A 22767-nucleotide genomic window follows, 5' to 3' on the forward strand; every position below is an offset into this window, starting at 1 on the left:
TCTTCGCTGCTGCCTCCTCCTTTTTCTTTTCTCGTCAGACCAGTTGGACCAGCAGTAGTGAGCCAGTGTTTTTTTTTTTTTATTGTTTCAGTGTGTTGCATGTGCATAAGCAGGTCACAGCCTAGATAACCACACATCAGAACCCATATACTCCTGATATTCCAGTGTTCCTTTAAGGCTGCCCTGCATGTGATTACAGCTGCATTTTCTTATTAGTCAATTAAACTTAAGATTCAAACTAATATTTCTCAGCCATTAGTTTAACCAAGCATTCAATATCAGATATGTAACAGAGACACATGCATATTTATTTTTCCCTATGGGCTTTATGTGTGATATGCATCTAGAAAACAACTGCAGTGACCGTTGAGAAAATTCCACTATCGCTGCATAGCAAGGATTCAGTACTGTCAACACTCATCATCATACCTGTCATACCCCATATTGTGGGTTTAACACCCTAACAAGAACAGCTGCCTAACATTAACTGTCATCACTGCACAGTCCCAGTTACTCCCTTTTAATCAGAGCTTTTTGAATGACTGAGATTACACCGTCTGAGATAACATCTCATGATAATAGAATGCATGTTAAGGCCAGAGCTGATTTCAATATCAACGGTATAAAAAAATAATGTTATAATGTTCGCTTTGTTGAAAAGCTCTTCCTCAAACGGACTGCTGAGTCACTCTTTCTGTAACAAAAACATGCTGCTGTATGAGGGCCCCTGAATTCTTATGAAGGATACATATGGGGTAACATTTTGGATAGGCTTAAAAGTTTAGAATTAACACACTGGTGGTATTCCAAGCTTAATATGTTTACAGTAAAGAGAATTTGATGCTTTTTATGTACCCCCATTGATTTTGTAAAATATCTTTAAATAACAAACCCAGTCCCTTTGCTGTACAACTTTACCAGCATGACAAGATGATGATAGGGGCCTAAAGAAATAGAGTTGAATCTTGAAAGGTTGTAAATACTTTTGTGATGACTAATGACTTAGGTGCAAACCAGCTGACAGAAACAAGTGGATGTAAAACTTTATTGCTGTAGAAATTAGTCTTTTCAGCTTCATAGAGGCTCCTCAGTAATTTGCACACTTTAACAGTGTGCTGCTTTCACAAATACACAATTAAAAAAAAGTCAACAAAGAGTCTGGTGGTCTTTCAAAAGCACCTGGAAAACAAAGCAACGTCTTGTTCTTTAACGAGTTGAAGAACACACCCAGTGAGTCAGTGCTGCTGTTGTAACGCAGGAAACTCAGATCCAAGTGCATTCATGTTTCCTTGAGCTGGTTCAAGATTAAAACAGTCGGTGAGTTTTTCACCCACTTCTCACTGGTCCCGTCTTTCGAGTCTGTTTTCAGGCTACTTTATGCAGTTGAATTTGATCCAAAATGCCATATTAGGCTACAGCAGAAAACAATTGAAGACAAACATGTGAAGACAGGCTAGAACAATGTAGCTGCAACTACATTTCCCACACTTTTCCTCTTTATTTTTATACAATCAAAGGCATTTTTCTATTTTTAACCTGCCCTGAGAGAGGAAGGGAGTGTGCCCCAGCACTTTTTATTTTCACCATCTGTCCGCTGAGCAACGGTGTTTTCTTCAGCCCAGCTCCTCTTTTGTTTTTCCTTGCTTGCGGGGCATCTTCTTGCTGCTGCTGTCCTCCAGCTCTTTGCTCTTGTAGTAGTGAGGAGCCACTTCAAGCAGCCAGCCGCTGTCTATCTCAATAACCTGCATGCAGGAGGGAGAGACATTAATCAATATGTGGATATAAAAGCAGTTGGATAACGTACAGGAACACTTCTCACACGTTCTCATGAATGTGCTGTCTCATTCCCACAGTTATTCTGTGGAGCCTTTATAAGGAAATCAATGAAAGGTGTGACTATGTTATTTACATTTTAAATAATAGCCTTTTCTGTGTTTAATGATTGACTTTCACATTGGCAGATAAGCTTCTGGAAATCAGACTACAACTACTACCTATCATCTTGAAACTGGGGGAGATTTAGGCGAGTATTTCAGTATGACTGAACCTGAGCAAACAAACCTGTCTCATGAACTCCTTGGTGGTGAAGACCAGCTCATGGTAGATGAGCCAGCGGGGCTGCTCTTCGAACAGAGAGCTGTTGGGGTGGACGTAGACCGTCTGCTGGTGCTTCACGGTCTTGTAGCCGCCTTTGCTCAGTCTCGCCGTGTGATAGAAATATCCTGCCGTCACCGCCTGGGAGAGGGACAAGAAAGGGGTTTATCAACAGCTGATTTCTAGTCTAATTGTAAATGCATAATTTATATGTAATAAAGCACAGGTCAGTTTTGAGATATTTAACAATCAAAAAGCAATGCATAAATGCAAGCATGCTGTAACTCGCTTTTTTAATCTATGAGGTACAGCATAGTCTATATCCATGACGTTCCACTTCAGGGATTGCTCCGTTGCCGGTGAAAATTCCGCTGGAGGTCACTCTTTTCGGCCGGATTTCCGTTACGTTCTGCTTTCTTTGTGTTGGAATTTTAAACTCCGGTGGATTTATGAGGACTATGGTTAACTGCTCCTCAGATCTCTGCAGGATAAATCCAACAGCTAGCTAGACTATCTGTCCAATCTGAGTTTTCTCTCGCACGACTAAAACAACCTTTAAACGTACACGTTCCACCAAAACAAGTTCCTTCCTGAGGCTTTGTTGCCCAAGACGATTGTGATTGGTTTAAAGAAATGCCAATAAACCAGAGCTTGTTTTTCTCCCATCCTAGAATGCTGTGTGGACTAGCCAGACCCTCCTTCACAGCGCTGCGGAGGAAGGTCTGGCAAAGCGAGACTAGGAACAGCATAGTGTTGATGTCCTAAAAAAAAGTTTGTAGTAACACATTTTTCACAAAATTCGGAGCTACATGGTTTTCATTGGCAAGCAACGATAACATTTTTTAACAATGTTTTTCTGTCACCAGTTATCAGTCAGTGCTTTCCTTAGAGCTGGTGTGACAATTAAATGCTACATTACATGACTTAAAAACTGTTTTAAAAAAATTTAAAAGTTTGTTAAATATTACCATTTAAATTATTAATATTCCCTGCTTTTACTGAGGATGCTGGAAGCGTCTTCTAGAAACGTCAACTTCTAACTAAGAACTAGTTTTAGTTTTCAATCCAGCAGTAACAACTTTCTCCTCTTCACATCACGTGGATGTTTGTCATTTCGCCTCAAAATACAATAAACATACTAATCCACTTTCCTTATTTTACATGTAAGCACAGAGACGTCACCTCCCCCTAAGACGAGGACAATGCTACTAAATCCGCATTATGGATAAAACTCGACTAACGTTTCGAAAAGCGTAAAACATAAACATCAAGACTTTCTGAAGCGATAGTTTCTTTAGATTTAAATAATTATAACGTCTCTTTATGTTTCATATATTTATTGAACTTTAAAATAACTATAGAATTTGCTTTTGGCCTGCAGGATTTCTGACACGGGCAAAGGCAGCATGTGTTGGAAAAAGGTGTAACACAACCAATAAAACAAACACCCTTTCTTATCTCAAGTGGTTTAGGGGAGCGTTCACAACATACACAGACCTGATATGAGACGGCTATAACACAGCATCTGTTCACTGAGGTTTTACTCTTACATGCTACTTTGTTGCACATTTTCAGTTTGCAGAACTTTATACTTTTTCTAGAGCATAGTATACTTAGTATATTCTCTAGTGAGAGGAAGCATCCGACCGCAGAGTGTTCTTAAGCAAAAACAGGGGCTACATCCGAGGGTGACCATTCATGTCGTTATGGAGACATGCAGATTACAAGATGCTATTCAATTTGAGGGAACAGGATATTCCAAAAAATGATCATGCTGACAGAAGCTGGTCAAAGCTAAAGTAAGCAGCTTTAGGTCTTTTGTGTATTATTAGTCCTTCCCTTCACTGGGTCAACTTTTAAACACTTGTCACTCATCTTAAGTTGTTTAAGTTTCGAGCCAGTGTTAAGCCTTAGGTGGAGTCAACTACAACAAACTAGAATTATCACCTTGCAGTTGTATGCTTCCGCCAACTAGTTGCAGTTTACATCCATGTCCGTCCAGACTCATATACATTAAATGTAGCTATGACCTTGAAGGAATTAATAATGGGTATCAAGGGTATTTTTTGGTGAATTGTGGAAGCTTCACACACACACACACACACACACACACACACACACACACATTTAACCCGGCAGCTCAGAAGATCTAAACAATAACCACAGTTTCAAGGTTAGAGTCACCAATTCAGTATCCGACCAAATGTCCCCCCCCCCCTTATGTTCCTGAGTGTTGGCGTTGAATAATGGCCAGAAAAGTGTTTTTGCAGAACATTATGTCACAGTGAAGTTGACCTTTGGAATACAAAATGTCATTACTTTATCCTATGAGATATTTGTATGGAATGTTGTCAAAATTAGCAGAGGAATTCTTAATTTACAGCCAAAAACCAGACACCCAGGAAGTGTTCTGGGCTTTGAAGCCAATTTGACACAGCAGCCAAACTTCTGTGTCCGTCACATGATTCCTAGGGGCCCAAAAGTATGTTTCCCTATAGAGTCAGATGACGAAACTAAACTGTAAATCAGTGGATCCTTAACATCATTGAATTGAATTTAATCCATTCAGTCGCATAACATTTGGAAAATTGCACGATTACATAATTTAATCCCCATTCTAGTTAGCAGAGCTAACCCTAAAAGGTAAGAGAAGCAAGCTTGTGACCGACAGGATAAATCTGGGTGGGGAAGAGTGCCTGGGTAGCTCACCTGGTTGAGCGCCCCATGTACAGAGGCTCAGTCCTTGCCGCAGCGGCCACGGATCCTTTTCCTTTGACAACCCGAAAACTCATTAAGCCCTATTTTAACGACGTGAAGCGCATGGCGCCGGTGCGTTTAGGGCGTGTCCAAATCCACTTTTGCTAGTTTGACGGCGGAAAAAAGGGTCTGTGTGCCGGGCGCATGGTTCAAAAGGGTTGTACTTAGTGTCTTCGTTAATCATAGGTGTGTTTTGGGCGTAACATGCAATCAATCAGAGTGTCATCTCCCATTCCCTTTTAAAAGCCAGGCACGTTTGTACCTCGGCACATTGCTATTATGATGGCGGATTTGCACCGTAATATTTTTATTTGTAATCTTTTGCATGTTTGTGTGCTGCTGTGTGTGTGTGTGTAACAAGCATAGTGTGCGCGCTGTGCACGAGCGTAGGCACATTTTACTAATTCGCTGTTAAAATAACAATGAAATGCTGCGCTATTGACTTTAGACCAGGTTTTTGTTGGTCAATGGCACGATCACTTCCCGCTGCCTCAAGATAGCAATACGCCTAGAATGCACCTGAACACACCTCCCTGTAAGACCAGCACGCCCATGGGCGCAAAGATGGGCGCAGGTGCATTTTATGGGTGGCATGGTTCACAAAACCCACGGTTTGGTTCGTGTCACGGTTTTAGGTTCACGGTTTTCGGTTCTGTATGGTTCTTGTTATTTTTTTTCTTTTAATCTTTAACACTCCCGAAAATATGCACAAACTGAATTTGACTTGACTTTAAGCACATTATTGGGACCATCTCTGAGGAAAGCGAACTCAGATTTTGATACAGCAAGAGGGAAGACACTGATGATTTCAACATGCTTTTCATTTATTCGGCAAAAAAAGGCCATCTACAGGAACTTATGTGCCTTTTTAGCACACAAAGATTGAAATATTACAGAATATCAATTGAAATAACTTTTTACATTTATCAAACTGCCAACTTCAGTGTAGCTCTTACAGAAATTGTATTCTTTAAAAGAAAAAGAGGGGAACTCTTTAGGCTCCGTCTTTTGAATAAGTCAGAATACTTTAAACATAAAACATTTTTTTGTATAGTTCTTTAAAAATAAAACATAAACTTGTTTTGGGGAGAATAAAACTCCTGTTATAAAACTGAGTTTTCCTAGTAACCTTACCAAAAAGGCTCAGGATGCTGCAAATGTTGGTATAATATGAAAATGGCTGGTGGATTGAAGACAAAAAATAATTTATTGAATGAATAAATTTGAACATGTCTGTCAGTGGCTTGTTGATCTTTACATTGTTAGTTAATTTCCTATCCTGGCCTGGGACACACATTCATACCGTTTGATAAAGTACTTATTGGACTTTAACTTAGCATTGCACTTAAAATAACGAGCGTAGCTGTCCTCAATTTAGGTCATCCTGTACGTCTCATCTCTGGTTTTTCCTGCATCAACCGTGTGTGTTTGTGTGTGCGCGTGTGTCAGTCACGGAGGGAACTGAGCAGCAACCCCGCCCGCGCAGAGAGCCGACAGGATGGAAACAACCCGGTCTTTATAGCGTTAAAATCAGAAAACAAATACACCAAAAAAAGTATGAACTAAATACTAAATCTAATGTATATAGCATATTTGTCATAATTTAAACAAGTCTCCCGAAGAGAAACGGGTATCTCTCTCTCCCCCTCCTCTGCCTGCTGTGTGTGTGTCTGTGTGTGTGTGTGTGTGTGTGTGTGTGTGTGTGTGTGTGTGTGTGTGTGTGTGTGAGAGAGAGAGAGAGAGAGATGGCCTGCCGGCCGCAGGATACGCTTGTGGAGTTCAACTCCGAAAAGACAGTTAACCACAGGTTCCTGTTAATGTTATGATGGACATGTGTTGTGATATTTAAACAAACGAACCGTCAACGGCGAAATAAAAGCCTCTTATTTACGAGAGCGGTCTGAGAGACCTCCAGCTTACAGCGAGGTGTCTGAGCAAGACTGGCCGAGCAACGAGCTAGCGGCCGGGGCAGGCGCTTGCTGGCTGTCGCCTCACTTCATGGAGCTTCTCAATTCCGAAAACTTTGGAGCAAATTGTCAATTCGGCATCAATTTTCACAAGACTGCCTGTATTCGAAATCTAAACCGTTAATTTCTCGCCCAAAACGTTGTCAGAAGTGAAATTAGTGATGAATAAGATGGCGAAAATTGTTAAAATTGTCCCGTTGTTGGTCTGTCTGTACCGGAAACCCGACCCTTGTTGACCTAGGTTCATATGCTGAAAAGGGAACAGCGAAAAGACCCTGCCCTGAAGTAGGAGCTGAAAGAGTTACAGGAACTGCAGCCAGAGGAACTTAAAAATCCCCAAATTGGTCCAGTCGGAATACGAGACAAAAAAGGGTTCTAGGAATTTTATGTTCTAGGAACTGCAAAAATCCCTCCGGTCCGAAAGCGGCTTATGTCCACGCCTCTTCTTTCACGCGAAAGGGAAACACACTGTCTGAGGTCACATACGGGCACAAGGCTACATTGCGCATGTGTCGAACTGTGCAACGGACACACGCTCTGAACCGAGGCAAGCGAACCGAACAGTTCAGGCGTTTTTTCATGAACCGTGCCACCCCTAGAGCATTTGCTATTTAAACGACGTGGGGCGCTGGATGGGAAATTGACAACTGCGTCGGACTTTGCGCAGCGCCGGGTGCAAGATATGGCCCAATGCCTCCGACTGCGGCTAACCACAGCGCGGAGGCATAAAAGAAGCAAATATCTTTTTTAGAAAAGGCATCATCTTCACCATCTTGCATGCCACAGGTTTGTTCTTTGTTGCTTTTACTTCTGCTTTCAAATGTTATCTGCTTTCAACGTAGTTGCCCAACTAATAGCAATGTTCACACAGAGCATAATATCACCCTTTATTAATATCAGGAACCAATGTTTTTTTTTTTAGGGAACTGTGGTAAAACTTTCTCAGTATCACTGACCTTGCGAATGGGTAAGCTGTCTCCCTGGGAGCTGACCACCTCCACCTCAATACGATCCATCAGACCCTCCAGCTGGTCCCTGACGTCCCGGGCTCTTCTCATGGAGCGGAACTGGATGAAGTTCTCGTAGCACCACTGTGTGGAGTAACCACTCTCCAACCACTGAGCGAGAAAGACATCATGACTGCAGTTAGCATCTGGGTTCTAGTTAGAAATATCTCAGGACTGAAACAATTGTTCCCAAAATAAATCCGAGGGTTTGCGAGATGTATAACAAGAGCAAAAAACATATTCCTGCAGTATAAAGTTTTCTTTATTTATTTTTTTTATAATCTTTGTTTCAGCCATGCTACAGATCGTCGGTCCACCACTTTGATCCAGACAGAAATATCTAAACTTTTACTACCGATTGGATGCATTGAGATTTAATTTTGGACATTCATGATTCCCAGATGATTAATCCTACTGACATTGGAGATCCGCTGACTTTTCCTCCACTGCCATTTGCAGGTTGACATTTGTGATTTTGAGTGAAATGTCTCGCCAACTATTGGATGGACTACCACAAAATGTGTTAGATTCCTATTCCCCATTAATTGTAATGACTTTGATGATTCCCTGACTTTTCATCAAGTGCAATCACCGGATCAAAATTGAAATTTTCCCAATATTTTTAAGACCTAATACCTGCAAAACTAATGACTTTCCCATCTGCCTCAGTTGTAACTGACAAATGCTAATTGACAAATGTTAGCATGTCCTACAACTGTTTAAATGTTGTTGTTCATGATTACTATTGAGCCATCTAAACTATTCTAAAAACAGTGCACTAACAGTGAATACACCAAATATTTGCCTATTAGGTAAGATAGCCTAAAAAAAACCTGCAAACTGCAACTGTAATTCATAACAGGAACACAGCAATTAACACCAACGCTAACGTTGGCCTCAGAGATGTATGTAGAGCTGAAAGAAAACTCTCCGACAGTTACACATTATACTCAGGTTTTTTTGGACTGCTTAAGACTGAACAGTTGTGCCTAATGAATTGATAACTGATCTTCAGCTCCAACTGCTGTTACCCAGCTGCGTTTATACCTGTGTGTACACGTTGAGCAGCACCAGGTGGTCTCCCCCTGGCACCACAAAGTTCATCCTGGCGTTGTCGGCGTGCACCACCTTGTCTTTGGGCCGGTAGAAAATAGAGTTGTTCACCGACAGCATGGCCGCAATTGTCAACACTTCCTCCGAACACTTGTACCTGGAGGGAAGCAAAAAATAGAAATAAAAGTATATAAAAATGCAGATATATATATATATATATATATAGGCCTTTTCTCAAAGGCCAAGGTCTCTTTTTCAAAAAACTACAGTATTTAAGAAGATGTGCGACGTCCATTTCCAGCAACCCACTCCAGCAGCCGACTTGTATCTTTTTATATAATGTAACAAATGGTCACAAAGGTAACAATACAAGGGGAAGTACCGAACAAAATATTCAAATTTCTTCTTCCAAAGCAATGTACCAACCCGTGTGAGTATAAAGAGGAAGTATACCAGTTAAAATCTAAGCTCCATTTTTATTTCACAATAAGTACACAGCTGTGACTGACTCCAGATTTCATTTGCCCTGTTTGTCATGTTTAACCTTGTAAATACTTGGGAGATACATTCTCAATCTTCTCCTGCTTGAAGAATTGATCTTCTGTCTATCCCATTTAAATATTATTTTAGCTTGTCTGTGATCGTCCATATATATAACCTCATCCATAAGCTGACAATACAAATCTTATTGCAAAATTTGGAGCATATGAATAGCTTCACTCCTGTTGTAACTTCCACAACCCCAAAGTCCAGCTGCCCAATCAAGAACTGGACAATAACAAGCCTGGAAGAGATGTGTAAGAAAACCAATGTCTCTAATTGATTTAATACATCTTATACGTTATACTGCAGTAGTGTGGACTTATGGTTTTATCAGACTGGAGACTTACTGCTCGGAGGCCAGGATCATCTTGCTCAACATGGGGTCCACGGGTAGCTCAGCCATCCTGCGACCCAGCTGAACAACCGACAAACAAGAGAAAACACTTAAAGACGTTCAACCAATGAAAGACTCCATCTTCATTTATTACAATAACCTGTAAAACAGTAGTCACCAATGATGCAGTCAGCCACACTCTTTGAAAAACATCCTCACATCCTTGATAATCACTGATTAACAAGATGAGATTGGAAATAAAAGCTTTAGGTAGTGAGTGAGTCATCTCATGTGTCAGCACTTTTTGTCAAGGAAGTGACTCTTGAGTGCCTGGCCAGGAAACAGCATCAAAAGCATCAGCTACGTATGTACAGTGGGGCTCGAAAGTTTGGGCACCCCAGGTAAAAATTTTTATTAATGTGCATAAAGAAGCAAAGAAAAGATGGAAAAAATCTCCAAAAGGCATCAAATGACAGATTAGACATTCTTATAATATGTCAAAAAAAGTTAGATTTTATTTCTATCATTTACACTTTCAAAATAACAGAAAACAAAAAATCGCGTCTGCAAAAGTTTGGGCACCCTGCAGAGTTAATACCTTGTACTGCCCCTTTGGCAAGTATCACAGCTTGTAAACACTTTTTGTAGCCAGCCAAGACTCTTTTAATTCTTGTTGGAGGTATCTTCGCCCATTCTTCCTTACAAAAGTCTTCCAGTTCTTTGAGATTTCTGGGCTGTCTGTCACGCACTGCTCTTTTAAGGTCTATCCATAGATTTTCAATTATGTTGAGGTCAGGAGACTGTGAAGGCCATGGCAAAACCTTCAGTTTACACCTCTTGATGTAATCCCCTGTGGATTTTGAGGTGTGTTTAGGATCATTATCCATTTGTAGAAGCCATCCTCTCTTTAACTTCAGCTTTTTCACAGATGGCATCAAGTTAGCGTCCAAAATTTGCTGAAATTTTATTGAATCCATTTTTCCTTCTACTCGTGAAATGTTCCCTGTGCCACTGGCTGCAATACAACCCCAAAGCAGGATTGATCCACCCCCATGCTTAACAGTTGGACAGAGGTTCTTTTCATTAAATTCTGTGCCCTTTCTTCTCCAAACGTGCCTTTGCACATTCCGGCCAAAAAGTTCTATTTTAACCTCATCGGTCCACAGAACTTGTTTCCACAATGCATCAGGCTTGTCTATATGTTCATTTGCAAACTTCAAACGCTGATTTTTGTGGTGAGGACGTAGAAGAGGTTTTCTTCTGATGACTCTTCCATGAAGACCATATTTGTTCAAGTATCTCTTTATAGTGGAATGGTGTACCACAACTCCAGTGTCTGCCAGATCTTTCTGGATGGATTGTGCAGTCAAACGTGGGTTTTGACTTGCTTTTCTCACAATCCTGTGAGCTATTCTGTCTGATATTTTTCTTGGTCTTCCAGATCTTGCTTTAACTTCCACTGTTCCTGATGACTACCATTTCTTAATTACATTCCGAACAGAGGATATTGGCATCTGAAAACGCTTTGCTATCTTCTTATAGCATTCTCCTGCTTTGTGAGTGTCAACTATTTTCAGTTTCAGTTTTCTAGACAACTGCTTAGAAGAACCCATGGTGCTGATTGTTGGGGCAAGGTCAGATGAGTCTGGGCATTTAAAACCTTTGAGATTGACATCACCTGGTCTTTCCAGACGGTGATTGAGAACAATCCATGACACTGTCAGGTCTCAGCTTTCCAAAGGGGGCGGTGCATGCTATAAACTCTGCAGGGTGCCCAAACTTTTGCAGACGCCATTTTTTTGTTTTCTGATATTTTGAAAGTGTAAATGATGGAAATAAAATCTAACTTTTTTTTGACATATTATAAGAATGTCTAATCTGTCATTTGATGCCTTTTGGAGATTTTTTGCTTCTCTATGCACATTAATACAAATTTTTACCTGGGGTGCCCAAACTTTCGAGCCCCACTGTACGACATGCAAATATGCAGACGACGAAAGTGACGATGGACATAGATTACGCGTGTCAAAGATGTGATTAAAGTAAAGAATGTAAACATGTTCTAGAGTCTTGATAGGGCAATCATTGTGGCAACTGAATGAATTTGGAGGTCGAGAGGACAAATTTACTGAACTGTTGTTAGGGGAAAAAAAGGGATCTAAAGATCAACTGATAGCGTAATAAAGTGACTGAAAGTGACACACAATTTACTAACTCAAAAAATGGATTTAGTGTTTTAGCTTTTTTTTGTCTCTTTTTCTTTGTCTCTAAAAACGGCTGATGGAAATATCTTGCTCTTTGGCTGCTAAACGCTCCAAAAGGTGCGCCAGCTAGTCTCTACCTTTGTCTGTCTGATGTTTAGTGCTGAACAGGAAGTGTACCGTGGGGTTTTAGAGCTTTTTCACTGTAAATAGTTGCCTGCTGCAGCCAAAAAGCAGAGCTATGAGAGCAGTGAGAGTGAACTAAAAATGTTTAGTATAGTTTTTGTTAGTTCCAGTATACATTTTTTTTTTTTTAGAATATGGGGGTATTTGTCAGAAGCACGCTTTAGAAAGTTTATAATAATAATAATAATAATAATAATAATAATAATAATAGGTATTACAATTACCAATAGAGCACTTTGTGACTCACTGTCATGTAGACATCCCAGTCTCAAACGTGTGGTTCAATGCCTCTTCATGCTTGTTGTGTTGACAAATTTGACCATATTGACAAAGATTAAAAATGAAGACATTTCTTGTATATTTTTAATTCTATTTTAGTTATTTTGTAAGTACACAATGTTGTTCCAGTTAATTTTCATTGTTTTCCCCCAGACTACTTATTTTTATTTTAGTTAACTAAAATGTTTCACACAGTTTTAGTTTAGTTTTAATTAAGTATAATAAACTTGCAGGCGAACCCTTTCACATTGACATTTGATACATTGTTATTATATAAATATGTATTCTAGCTGCTAATAAGTGTAATTGGAGCTTTGATAAACACAGGCCCTGCGTTTGTACCTTGGTGAGCTCTCCCAGGTGGTTGAGTGCTCCCAGAGCGTAGAGCTGCTCCAGCGCTAAGACCAGAGTCTCATGAGGAGGTGGGTCCATGAAGTCAAAGTGAATGAGGTCATTGATGCCTACAAGCAAAAAGTATTAGCTTATTGCACAGCCACCAGATAATACCACACCATCATTTTTATTAGTCATTATATCCCATCCAAGAGCACTTCAGCCCCTCACCTAGACTCTTCAGCAGCAGAACTACATTTCCCAAGTTGGTCCTCTGAATCTCGGGCACAGTCGATTCTTCCATCTCATGTTTAAAGGCCCAGGCTGTGTAAAGCCTGAAACATTTCCCAGCAGCCACTCTGCCTGCACGGCCTGCTCTCTGGTTGGCCGAAGCCTGAGAGCGAAACAGAAAAACGTAGCAGGAGTTGGCAAAATGGTAAGAAACCAATAATACAGAGAACAATGCAGACATAAAACGCAACACTTGGACATCAGCCTATAAAAAACATCACAGCATGTAGCCTGAGTGGGTGAATTTTAAAAACATGTGTGTCACTACACTACACCCTCACTTTAACCTCCTGCTTGTTAAACTCGTAATAAAAACAGTGAGTAGCTACCCGTGAACAGGGTGTGACAATGAGTGACTCCATGCCGGTGCGAGCGTTGTAACTCTTTTGTTTGCAGAAGCCTGGGTCAATGACGTAGATGATGCCATCTATGGTCAGTGAGGTTTCTGCTATATTGGTAGCGACCACCACCTGGGGTTGATAGGGAGAGATAAAGTAAGTAAGCAGAGCTCACACAAAGTAGAAGGAAGATTTACTCCAGCTTTTAAACAATGGGAACAAAGGTGTGATAAAACATCAAAACAATCTCCCAAACTGGAAAAAACTAGGATAAGTCTCTATAACAAATCTCATTGTAGGACAGCAGCCTCTATTGGTGAATACAAGCATGGACATTTAATCTGGCTTTTTACACAACTGATACAGTCAACAGATAGCAGAGAGCTATTGTCTTCATTTGTGTCTGCCAAGTTGAAATAATAATCCTACAGTGAGATAATACGTCCAGGGCAATTGTATTAGGAAACAATAACAGCTTCCCCATGTATTCTGCACAGGAATAAGACATCGTCTCACCTTACGGGCTCCAGGTGGAGTAGGGTTGAAGATCTTTGCTTGCATGTCTGATGGCAAGTTGGCGTAGATGGGAAGAACCAGCAGCTCTGCAATCTTAGATCCAAGCCGCCGGCATCTCTCCTGGAGCAGCTCGCAGCACGCTTCGATCTCCTCCTGCAAGAAACACAAGAGGTTAAAGAGTCAACCGACACACAGAGAGACATAATAAGAAGTATGTACTCTTTGTAGAGACATCCCTCAGTGAATACTGGTGAAGTAAACAAGACAACTTAGGTTGCTTTCACACCTGTAGTTCAGTTCATTTGGCCCGGACCGAGGAAAAACAATTATACACTGTTGCCTTCTAGTTCTGGTGCAGCTCATGTTCACTCTGGCTTTTTACAAACCCACCAAGAGCTGTAAACAAGTCTAAAGGACTGACAGGTGATCTACTGATTGGACACTTTTGGTGCCACATAGACCCGGCTGGGGAAAGATTTCTGATTTCAGAGATTGACAGCAGGTGTTGCACTTTACTGAAACTGATATGTTTATGTTCTCTGATCTCATGACGAAATAAATGATTATGAGCACTATTAGAGGAGACGTTCCCTCATTTTCTGAAATCACAAATGAGGGAAAGAAGTAGAAAAGTGGGAAATAAAGAGACGTTTTTACCGTAATATTGTGGTAACAGACACTATGTTTAATGAGGACTAAATACACAGAGTAGGGCACGAGTGGAAATCACCTCTAGTGTAACCGCTTTTCCTATTCAGTCTTGATGGCAACTTTCACAACAGCCTGAACAATGTGAAATGAACCAAACAGGTCAGGAGTGAAAGCATCCTCAGACAACATTGTAGTTACAACCACTTGTTCTTTAAGGTGATAAAGAGGTAAACAAGAATTCTTATCTGTCTCCAACATACAGGCTAAGAAATTGTGAGGTAAATAAGTATATCTTACAATTATTTGGTCCAACGTTGGCAGAACATATGCAGATATTACTAACAAAATAAGGTGAAGGAAACCACCACGACCAATCTCCTATTACAATTGTGTCCAAACCTTTGACAAAAGTCTTGAAGAATCCCATGCTCGATATAAACAATACCTGTCCAGTGAGGAAGACCAGAATGTCTCCAGGAGACTGGGTGACGTGGATCTGTAGCACCGACACCACACAGGCTTCCAGGTAGTCGGCCTCTGGAGCCTTGAATACACAACATACATTACAAAGACAGTTTGATTTTTGGCAGCAGAGGTTGTCTAGATTCATTTGACCGACTGACTGAGAATCTTTACAATACTTTAAACATTTGGTCTTTCTTTCTCTTCAAAATTGTATGGTTTTGGTGACCCACACAAAAGGCTGTATACCCGTCTCTGGCTCAAGGATGATGTCTTTATTCACAACAACCCGTTTTTCTTTATTGTTCATTCATTTTTTGTAAAACTCCACTCTCTATATCCTCTCTCTCCCCTTTCTCACATAGTTGTCCTGTCAAAATTAAAAGGCGGAAAAGCCTAAAAAATAATCTTAAAAAAAAAAAAATTGTTTGGGAGTAATGTTTTCTTTTGAAGTAGCCAGGAAAAAAATCACAGACAGTGTTTTTATATCGCGGCCCCTTTTCCATCAAGCAGGAAGAATTCACCAATTATTTAAAAATTGTAATATGTACTATATTCAGCATTTCATGATTGTGCTAGTTCTTACTTTAGTGTAGAAGATATCGACGGGGAACCTCCTGCCAGGGATCCTGAAGACTGGTGCGTCGTCAAAGAAGCAGGAGAAGCGCTCGGTGTCCAGAGTGGCGCTGGCCACCAGCACCTTCAGGTCTGATCTGAATCTGGCGATGTCTTTAATCAGACCAAAGAGGATGTCTGTGTGGAGTGTTCGCTCGTGGGCTTCATCTATGATGATCACACTGGAGGGAGAGAGAGGGAGATGGGAGGATTGAGCACATACATGAATACCTACAGGTGTTCAATAAATGTACATGAACATGTTAATTAAAAAAAATTTAAAACTGCAGAGAGGAAATGTGGGAAGTTTATGGGCAACAAATGACATGCGGAAATTGGGATGTCAGGCAGCTGAAGGTAAGTGTTAATAAAATAAATACAGTGCCCGATAATTCCAAGAAACCTGGCCCAAATTGAAAGAGGAAAGTGACACAAAAATGTAGAAAACCACAAATTTTAAAAGAAAATGTAATGAATATCTGTCTGCAAAACCTAATGCCCAGATGAAAACATAAACAAAAGCAATCTTTTACCTGTGAATTAACAGCATATAACTTACAGTGCTAAGCATAAGTGAATACACCCATGCTAAAGTTGACTAAAAAGAGGAATAAAAAAAAATCATCTTTTGGAAATTGATTTCAATGCCTTGATTAAAAAAAATGAGGAAAATCCAACCTTTAAGGACACCAATTTTCTTTGTGAATGAATAATGTATAGTAAATAAATAAATGTTCTTCCTTAAAATACAGGGGGCATAAGTAAGTACACCCCTATGTTAAATTCCCATAGAGGCAGGCAGATTTTTATTTATATATACTATATACTATGCATCCTGATAAAGTTCCCTTGGCCTTTGGAATTAAAATAGCCCCACATCATCACATACCCTTCACCATACCTAGAGACTGGCATGGGGTACTTTCCATAAGATCATCTCTAAATGCGAATCAAACCAGCTATTAGGCTAACTGAAATAAAACCATGTCAATGTACTTACTTATGCCTCCTGTATTTTAAAGGAAGAACATTTATTTATTTACGACACATTATTCATTCACAAAGAAATTTGGTGTACTTAAAGGTTGGCTTTTTCCTCATATTTTTAATTAAGGCATTAAGATCAATTTCCAAAAGATGATTTTTTATTCCTCTTTTTAGTCAACTTTAGCATGGGTGTATTCACTTATGCTTAGCACTGTAATTTTCTGAACAGGTTGAAGAGCAACCGGGTGAGGACCAGTTAGTGATTCCTTCTTTGCATTACCTGTAGCTGGCCAGGTCGGGCTCGGTGAGAAACTCTCGGAGCAGCATGCCGTCTGTCATGTACTTGAGCACTGTTCTCTCTGAGGTGCAGTCCTCAAAACGAATACTATAACCCACCTGGATGAAGCAATACAGTTAATGTGAAAACACGGATTCAAGAAACAGTCAACAATACTAGCATAAAGAATGCTAGGAAATAGAAATATGATATAAAATATTACTCAACAGCAGTACACAAAAAACACAGTCTTCATTGCTGTACAGATTTTAATTGTCATCCTTTTGCTCGTCTAGAATTAATAAAAGTGTGTAAAAGCGAAATGGGATCAGCATGTATTATGTGCCACGCTCACCTCATTCCCAAGCTTGACGCTCATTTCCTGGGCCACTCTGGCTGCCACTGACATGGCTGCCACTCTGCGAGGCTGTGTACATCCAATCTTCATGCCTCCTTGTGTGTAGCCCTGAGGGAGAGTTTTCAAACTGTGATTATCCTGTTTGTTATGGAGTCACACTGACTTGCTGCAAATTCAGCCTTTGAGTGGACTTTTGTTATGTATACTGGTCACGGTTCTATAAGTAACATGTTTAATATGCAAGTATATGATATTATTAGGGCCCGAGCACGAAAGTGCAACACCCGAGCCCAATCACTACAGAACTTTGCAATTTTCACCAGTTGTGACGTGTGCAAATTTTTGTGAGTTTTCGTAATATATATTTGTATAATAATAATCTGACCAAAAACAATAGGTTCCCTCGAACTTTCAGTGCAAGGCACTGGCCTTGCACTAAAAGTGCACGAAAAATGCGCCTTAAATTGGACAAAAGTAATAAGTTAATATACCAACTTTTGAGGGAACATAGGTCTCATCTTCAAGTCCATGGTGCTATTTTTAGAAAAAATTACAAAATTCTATAATTTCCGAAATATTGGTTTTCGTGTAAAAATCTTCATTTTACGAACACTTGTTTGAGGACTTTAGGATGCACGAAAACGCTCAAGATTTTGCAGCCATGTGCACAATAGTGTATATTTAGGCTTGGGAGTGGTATGGTTGCGCTATAGCGCCCCCTAATTGGTTTAAGCCCTTGGGCACATTTTTGACGGCCTCAATATATACAAAAACACACAAAAATTGGCGCCCACATGAACACCTGGGAGCTTTGCGAGACTGTACAGCGATTTGGCCCAAACCTGTAAGTGGGCTCCATAGTGCCACCTAATGCGTGGAAAGCCTTAACTTGGACATAGTTGCTCCGATCTTCACCAGATTTAATACCCATATTGCTCTAATCATTGCGGACATATTTCCCATTTACCTTCATTAGCTCCGCCCAACCGAAAGGCGGCCATTTTTAATTGTGCATTTTTCATGCGTTTTACATTCTTTCGAACTCGTCCTAGGCTGTGATTTCAATCTTCTTGAATCTTTGCAGGTCGTATCTGTTGACCCTCGTGACGAAAAGTTATCCAGAGAATTTTGATAGTTGAAAAAAATGCGCACGTTACAGCAACTTCCTGTCTAAACAGAAAGTTGCGTTATCTTGGCAACAATTATTCCAATTGCCCCGAAACTTGACAACGTTGTTCGTCATGGCCAGTTTAGCATGACAAAAAGTTATCAAAAGAATTTTGAAAGCTAACACAATGCGTAAGTTACAGAGGACCAATTTCCTGTAGGGGGCTGTCGAAACAGGAAGTTGCATATCTTACCAAGATTTATTCCGATTGACACCAAACATGACACAGTTGTTCCGTATAGGGGCTTGAGCAGCCATGCCAAATTTAGAGTGAATCGGCCATTAGATGGCGCTGTTAGAATTTTTTTTATTAATTAGCCACATCGCGATATATGGGAAACATACTTTGTCTAACTCCTCCTGGGCCGTGAGTCCAATCTGCACGAAAAATTGGATATAGACTTGGTGGACCCTCATGACTAAACATTATCAAAATAATTTTGATAGCTAAAACAATGCGCAAGTTATGGAGGAACAACTTCCTGTAGGTGGCTGTTTTGGCTGTTAAAACATGAACGGTTGTATCTTGGCAAAAGTTATTCCGATTTACACGAAACTTAGAATGTGTGGTCTACATGTGATGTTGCTTCTGCCAGTACACCCGACTGCAAGAAGGCGAGGGCCCGTTCATCCCTGCTTGCAGCTTTAATTATTATTAGCTTCTGCACTCACGTCTTCCAGGAGGTACTGCGGGATCTGGGTGGTCTTTCCCGAGCCCGTCTCCCCCTCAATGACCAGGATCTGGTGCTCGTGGATGGCAGCTAGCAGGTCCTCCCTGTAGGGGAAGATGGGCAGACTGCGTCGGACCTCCTGCATGGACTGTTTCTTCAGCTCCGCCTGGGACAGAGCCAGGGCCTCCTGCTCCTGAACACAACAGGGTCAGAGGAAAAGGATTGCTACGGTTCACTGGCATTATCTTTTTCACAATAATATGCAATAAGTAAGTAAGAAGGAGTTTTCTTCCATGCTCTAGGAGACGTTGACAAGACATATGGACACACTGGCTGTTGCAGGGATTATACTTTTTTTCCTAGTTGCCCTCTCAGTCATATGGATTTTCTTCAATGCTGAAAAAAATCTTTATACTAAATCTCAATCACATCAAAGCTACACCTTTTGTTATTGCCACAAAAATATTGTCATGGTGCTGCCTTTGCTCCTGCACATCACTGCAATAATACACACTTCTGGGCAGAGCCTTGAAAAAGAGTACTCCACCAATTTAGCACAAACAAATGATAAAAATCGATGCAGCCGAATCCAACTGGCACCTGCATTACACACAACGCAACTCCACGGTAGACAGTTTGTTTGGAGATTGGGGTCTGCTATGCTAGTAGCTGCTAAAGTAGCCTTGAGCCGCTAGCCTCAAGCAGAGATGAGGAGCGGGCTACAGAGGTCCCACATCTTTTTAACTCCCCACCATCATTTTCAAACTTGTAGTCTTCAGCCACAACCGGCGCTGACTCAACTTGAGTAAACTTATAAAAAGACTTTGCGAGTTTGCGCAGCTCCCTCTGGAGCCACAAAAGGCTTTATACTACTTTTTAAAACATTTTTTAGCAGTTGTACATCCCAAAACATTCTCAATAGCAGGTAGATTCAGGATCTCAAGAGAAAACTGCATTTCCATTTTGAATGATAGATACTGTTCGACTGTAGACTGAAAACTGTGGCAAGAAGAACAAGACAAAACACCAGCCCAAGTGTTTTCATCACTGGGAAAGTGAAATGAAAATTGATACCTAAATAATAACGAAGAAGTAGAAAGAACCAAATCAACCCACCTCTTCCGTCCGAGTTCCCTTCATGGTCATGGCAGTGCTGACAAACTCGATCATCTCTTCCTCCTCTAGGATCAGCTGGTACTTCTCCTGCTCCTGCCTCATCCCTTGCTCTCGCTCCCTCTTGGCGCCGAAGCTGAGGGAGGCCGTCTTCAGCCTCTCCTCCTCCCAGCGGCCTTGCTCTCCTCCCAGCTCCATGGGAGTTTCCTCCAGCTCCAGGTCCCTCTGCGGCATCTCCTGGTCACCGGGGAGAGGGACGGATGGAAAGAGTTCAACAATTGAACCAATGCACACGTTAGTAGGTGACTGTTTCTGCACACTGTGACATCCCTCGTTCCTACCTTGCTTCTCTTCTCTTCCGGCATATAGTATCTGTTCTTCCTCTCCTCCTGTTCCTTGGCACCAGCCTTTTTGTAATCTTTAGCCAGGTCACGAAGTGTGCGTTTGTATTCCAACTCCTTTCTCTCCCTCTCAGTCAGCTCATCTGTATGGAAAAGGTACTCATCGTCTTTGATCTCTGCCTCCAGGTCCTCCAGCTTCTCTGCCTCTCTCTTCTTTAGATAATCCCAGCGAGAGCGCTTCCTCAACTCTGGCAACTAGAGAAGGACAGAGGAGGATGATGATGGATCAGGAACTTCAGTATACGTTAGAATCCTGACAACTGAATTTACTGTCTTTATTCCCCAAAACCACACATTTTGTATCGCCCAGGGGCACAGTATTTAGGAAGTTTTCATGTGATAGACATACTGTTCATATATATATATATATATATATATACACAATATGCAGCCAGGCACTCATAAAACTATATATACCATATTCTTCTGATCATCTTCAGCCATCTTCAGCCTCTTCTGAGCTTCCTCATAAGCCTGGAGCATAACAGACAAAAGGCAAAGGTATTTACCAGCATGACATAGTGGATCATCTTTGAACAAATGTGTGTTGTAATTTCCTTTGTCTCCCACCTTTTTGTCAGTCCTCTCTGTTATGTTGCGGGTCTTGTCTTTGTCTTTCTGCTTGACTCGCTCGGCAAACGCATCTCTCTCTTCAATGTCATGCTGTCGCTCTCGCTCTTCCTTCTCCCACTCTTCCTCTTCATCTTCCTTATTGAGAGACTTGTGCTCCCCTTGGCCGGAACTGCCCCTGATATTAGAAACTAAATATTAATCATTAAGCTCCAACTGTTATCAGTTAATGCTACGAGACAGCCTTTCCTGTTAAAAAAAAACACATGCTATTCCATGGAACAACATGAAACAAACAACAAATTGTAAAGAAAAACCAAACAAGCATAATAAAATCAGCACAAAATATCTGGATTACCTTTTAGATGCTTCGTCCTCACTTGACGACTCACTCTCTTTCTTCTGTCTGATGTGCTTCCTCCTGTTTCCTCTGTCTTTGTCCTTGCTTTTCTTTTTCCCTTTCTGCTTCTCTATCACAGCGTCTCCATCACTGTCGCTGTCCTCCAGTAATGTGTACGTGCGATTCTTCCTGTCCATTTCAATTGCTTCCCGTTCCATCGCACGGGCTGGTTTCTCGACAACCTGCTTGCGAGGAATCTATAACACGCAGAGGTAAAAGATTGTCAGGGGTTTCATACCCACCAAAATGTCCCATACTGAGAATGCAAGCAACTACTGTACTGTTGAATTCATTTGAAGTTCATGTCTAATGTTTAGTCCACACAAGGTAGGACCTGAATTTACAATTTACCTTGTCAAAGAGCTCCTGCGCAAAGGCAACCACACTCGGTTCGATGTCAATCGTGCCCGTCTGCTCGAGACGAGTCACAAAGTCTTGAGGACTCGACGCTTTCCGTGCAGTGCCGATCATGAATTGTGACACATATCTGTCACTCAACCCGAGGATGTCATGGAGACGGTCATTCACCCACTGCTCTAGATTAGCCATGGTGCCTGTTAAGGGAGCACAACACAATGTCCTTAATGCAGGTGTAGATGTAAGTCGTGTTGTTAGATAAACTTTTAGCTACAACCAAACATCCAAAGGTGTTTTCATTTATCATTATTTTGGTGCATACTTTACTCCAAGATTAACAACCCAGCAAGGTAAAAGAAAGGTCTTATTTTTGATTGAAAAGCGCTAACTTACTACACTTTTTTTTTTAGACAAAAGTGCCTAATCAACTTCACTTACCGCTTTTCAAAATGCTCAAACAACGTTGTTGTTGTGGCAGAAGTAGCTGCAGGCTGCGAGCTAGCTAGCTAGCTAACTCCAGCAAACGTTTCAAATGAGGTGTTGTTTAGTTGTCGCTCACGAGTTCCCGGTAAGGACACTTAATGGATATTTACATCCCTCCGTAGCCATGTAAAATTATTAATTTGTGGGTTTGTTTTTTCTACAAACAAAACACCACATACATAAAATAATCAATACATGTATGCTAACTTAGCTTAATGCACGCTGAGAGCGGAAGCGGAAACACGTCATGTAAAAATGTACCGAAGAAGAGTAAAGCTGCATCAGAGGCTGCAGCTCTTACTGCCACCATGCGGCCATCTGGAAAACAACAACAGTGGTGTTGTATGCCACTCAA

The 22767-nt window shown here is 41.0% G+C and overlaps 1 protein-coding gene across 1 annotated transcript; it reads right to left on the bottom strand.

The window, feature by feature from the left end:
• Window positions 1-1031: 1031 nt before the first annotated feature.
• dhx16 (DEAH (Asp-Glu-Ala-His) box polypeptide 16) lies at window positions 1032-22659 on the bottom strand. Its single transcript, XM_078252292.1, has 21 exons — window positions 22368-22659; window positions 21924-22126; window positions 21531-21769; window positions 21173-21350; window positions 21020-21076; window positions 20543-20797; window positions 20205-20438; window positions 19090-19281; window positions 17247-17357; window positions 16895-17010; window positions 15599-15809; window positions 14996-15094; window positions 13900-14052; window positions 13375-13515; window positions 12986-13148; window positions 12764-12882; window positions 9769-9836; window positions 8873-9035; window positions 7775-7936; window positions 2062-2235; window positions 1032-1742 (listed from the first exon to the last, which is right to left on the bottom strand). Exons 2-21 carry the CDS (start codon window positions 22119-22121, stop codon window positions 1614-1616), a joined length of 3162 nt encoding a protein of 1053 aa, XP_078108418.1. The 5' UTR covers window positions 22122-22126; window positions 22368-22659; the 3' UTR covers window positions 1032-1613.
• Between the last annotated feature and the right edge of the window lie 108 nt (window positions 22660-22767).

Source organism: Sander vitreus, chromosome 6, assembly GCF_031162955.1.
Source record: "Sander vitreus isolate 19-12246 chromosome 6, sanVit1, whole genome shotgun sequence".
In the NCBI taxonomy this organism is placed as follows: Eukaryota; Metazoa; Chordata; class Actinopteri; order Perciformes; family Percidae; genus Sander; species Sander vitreus.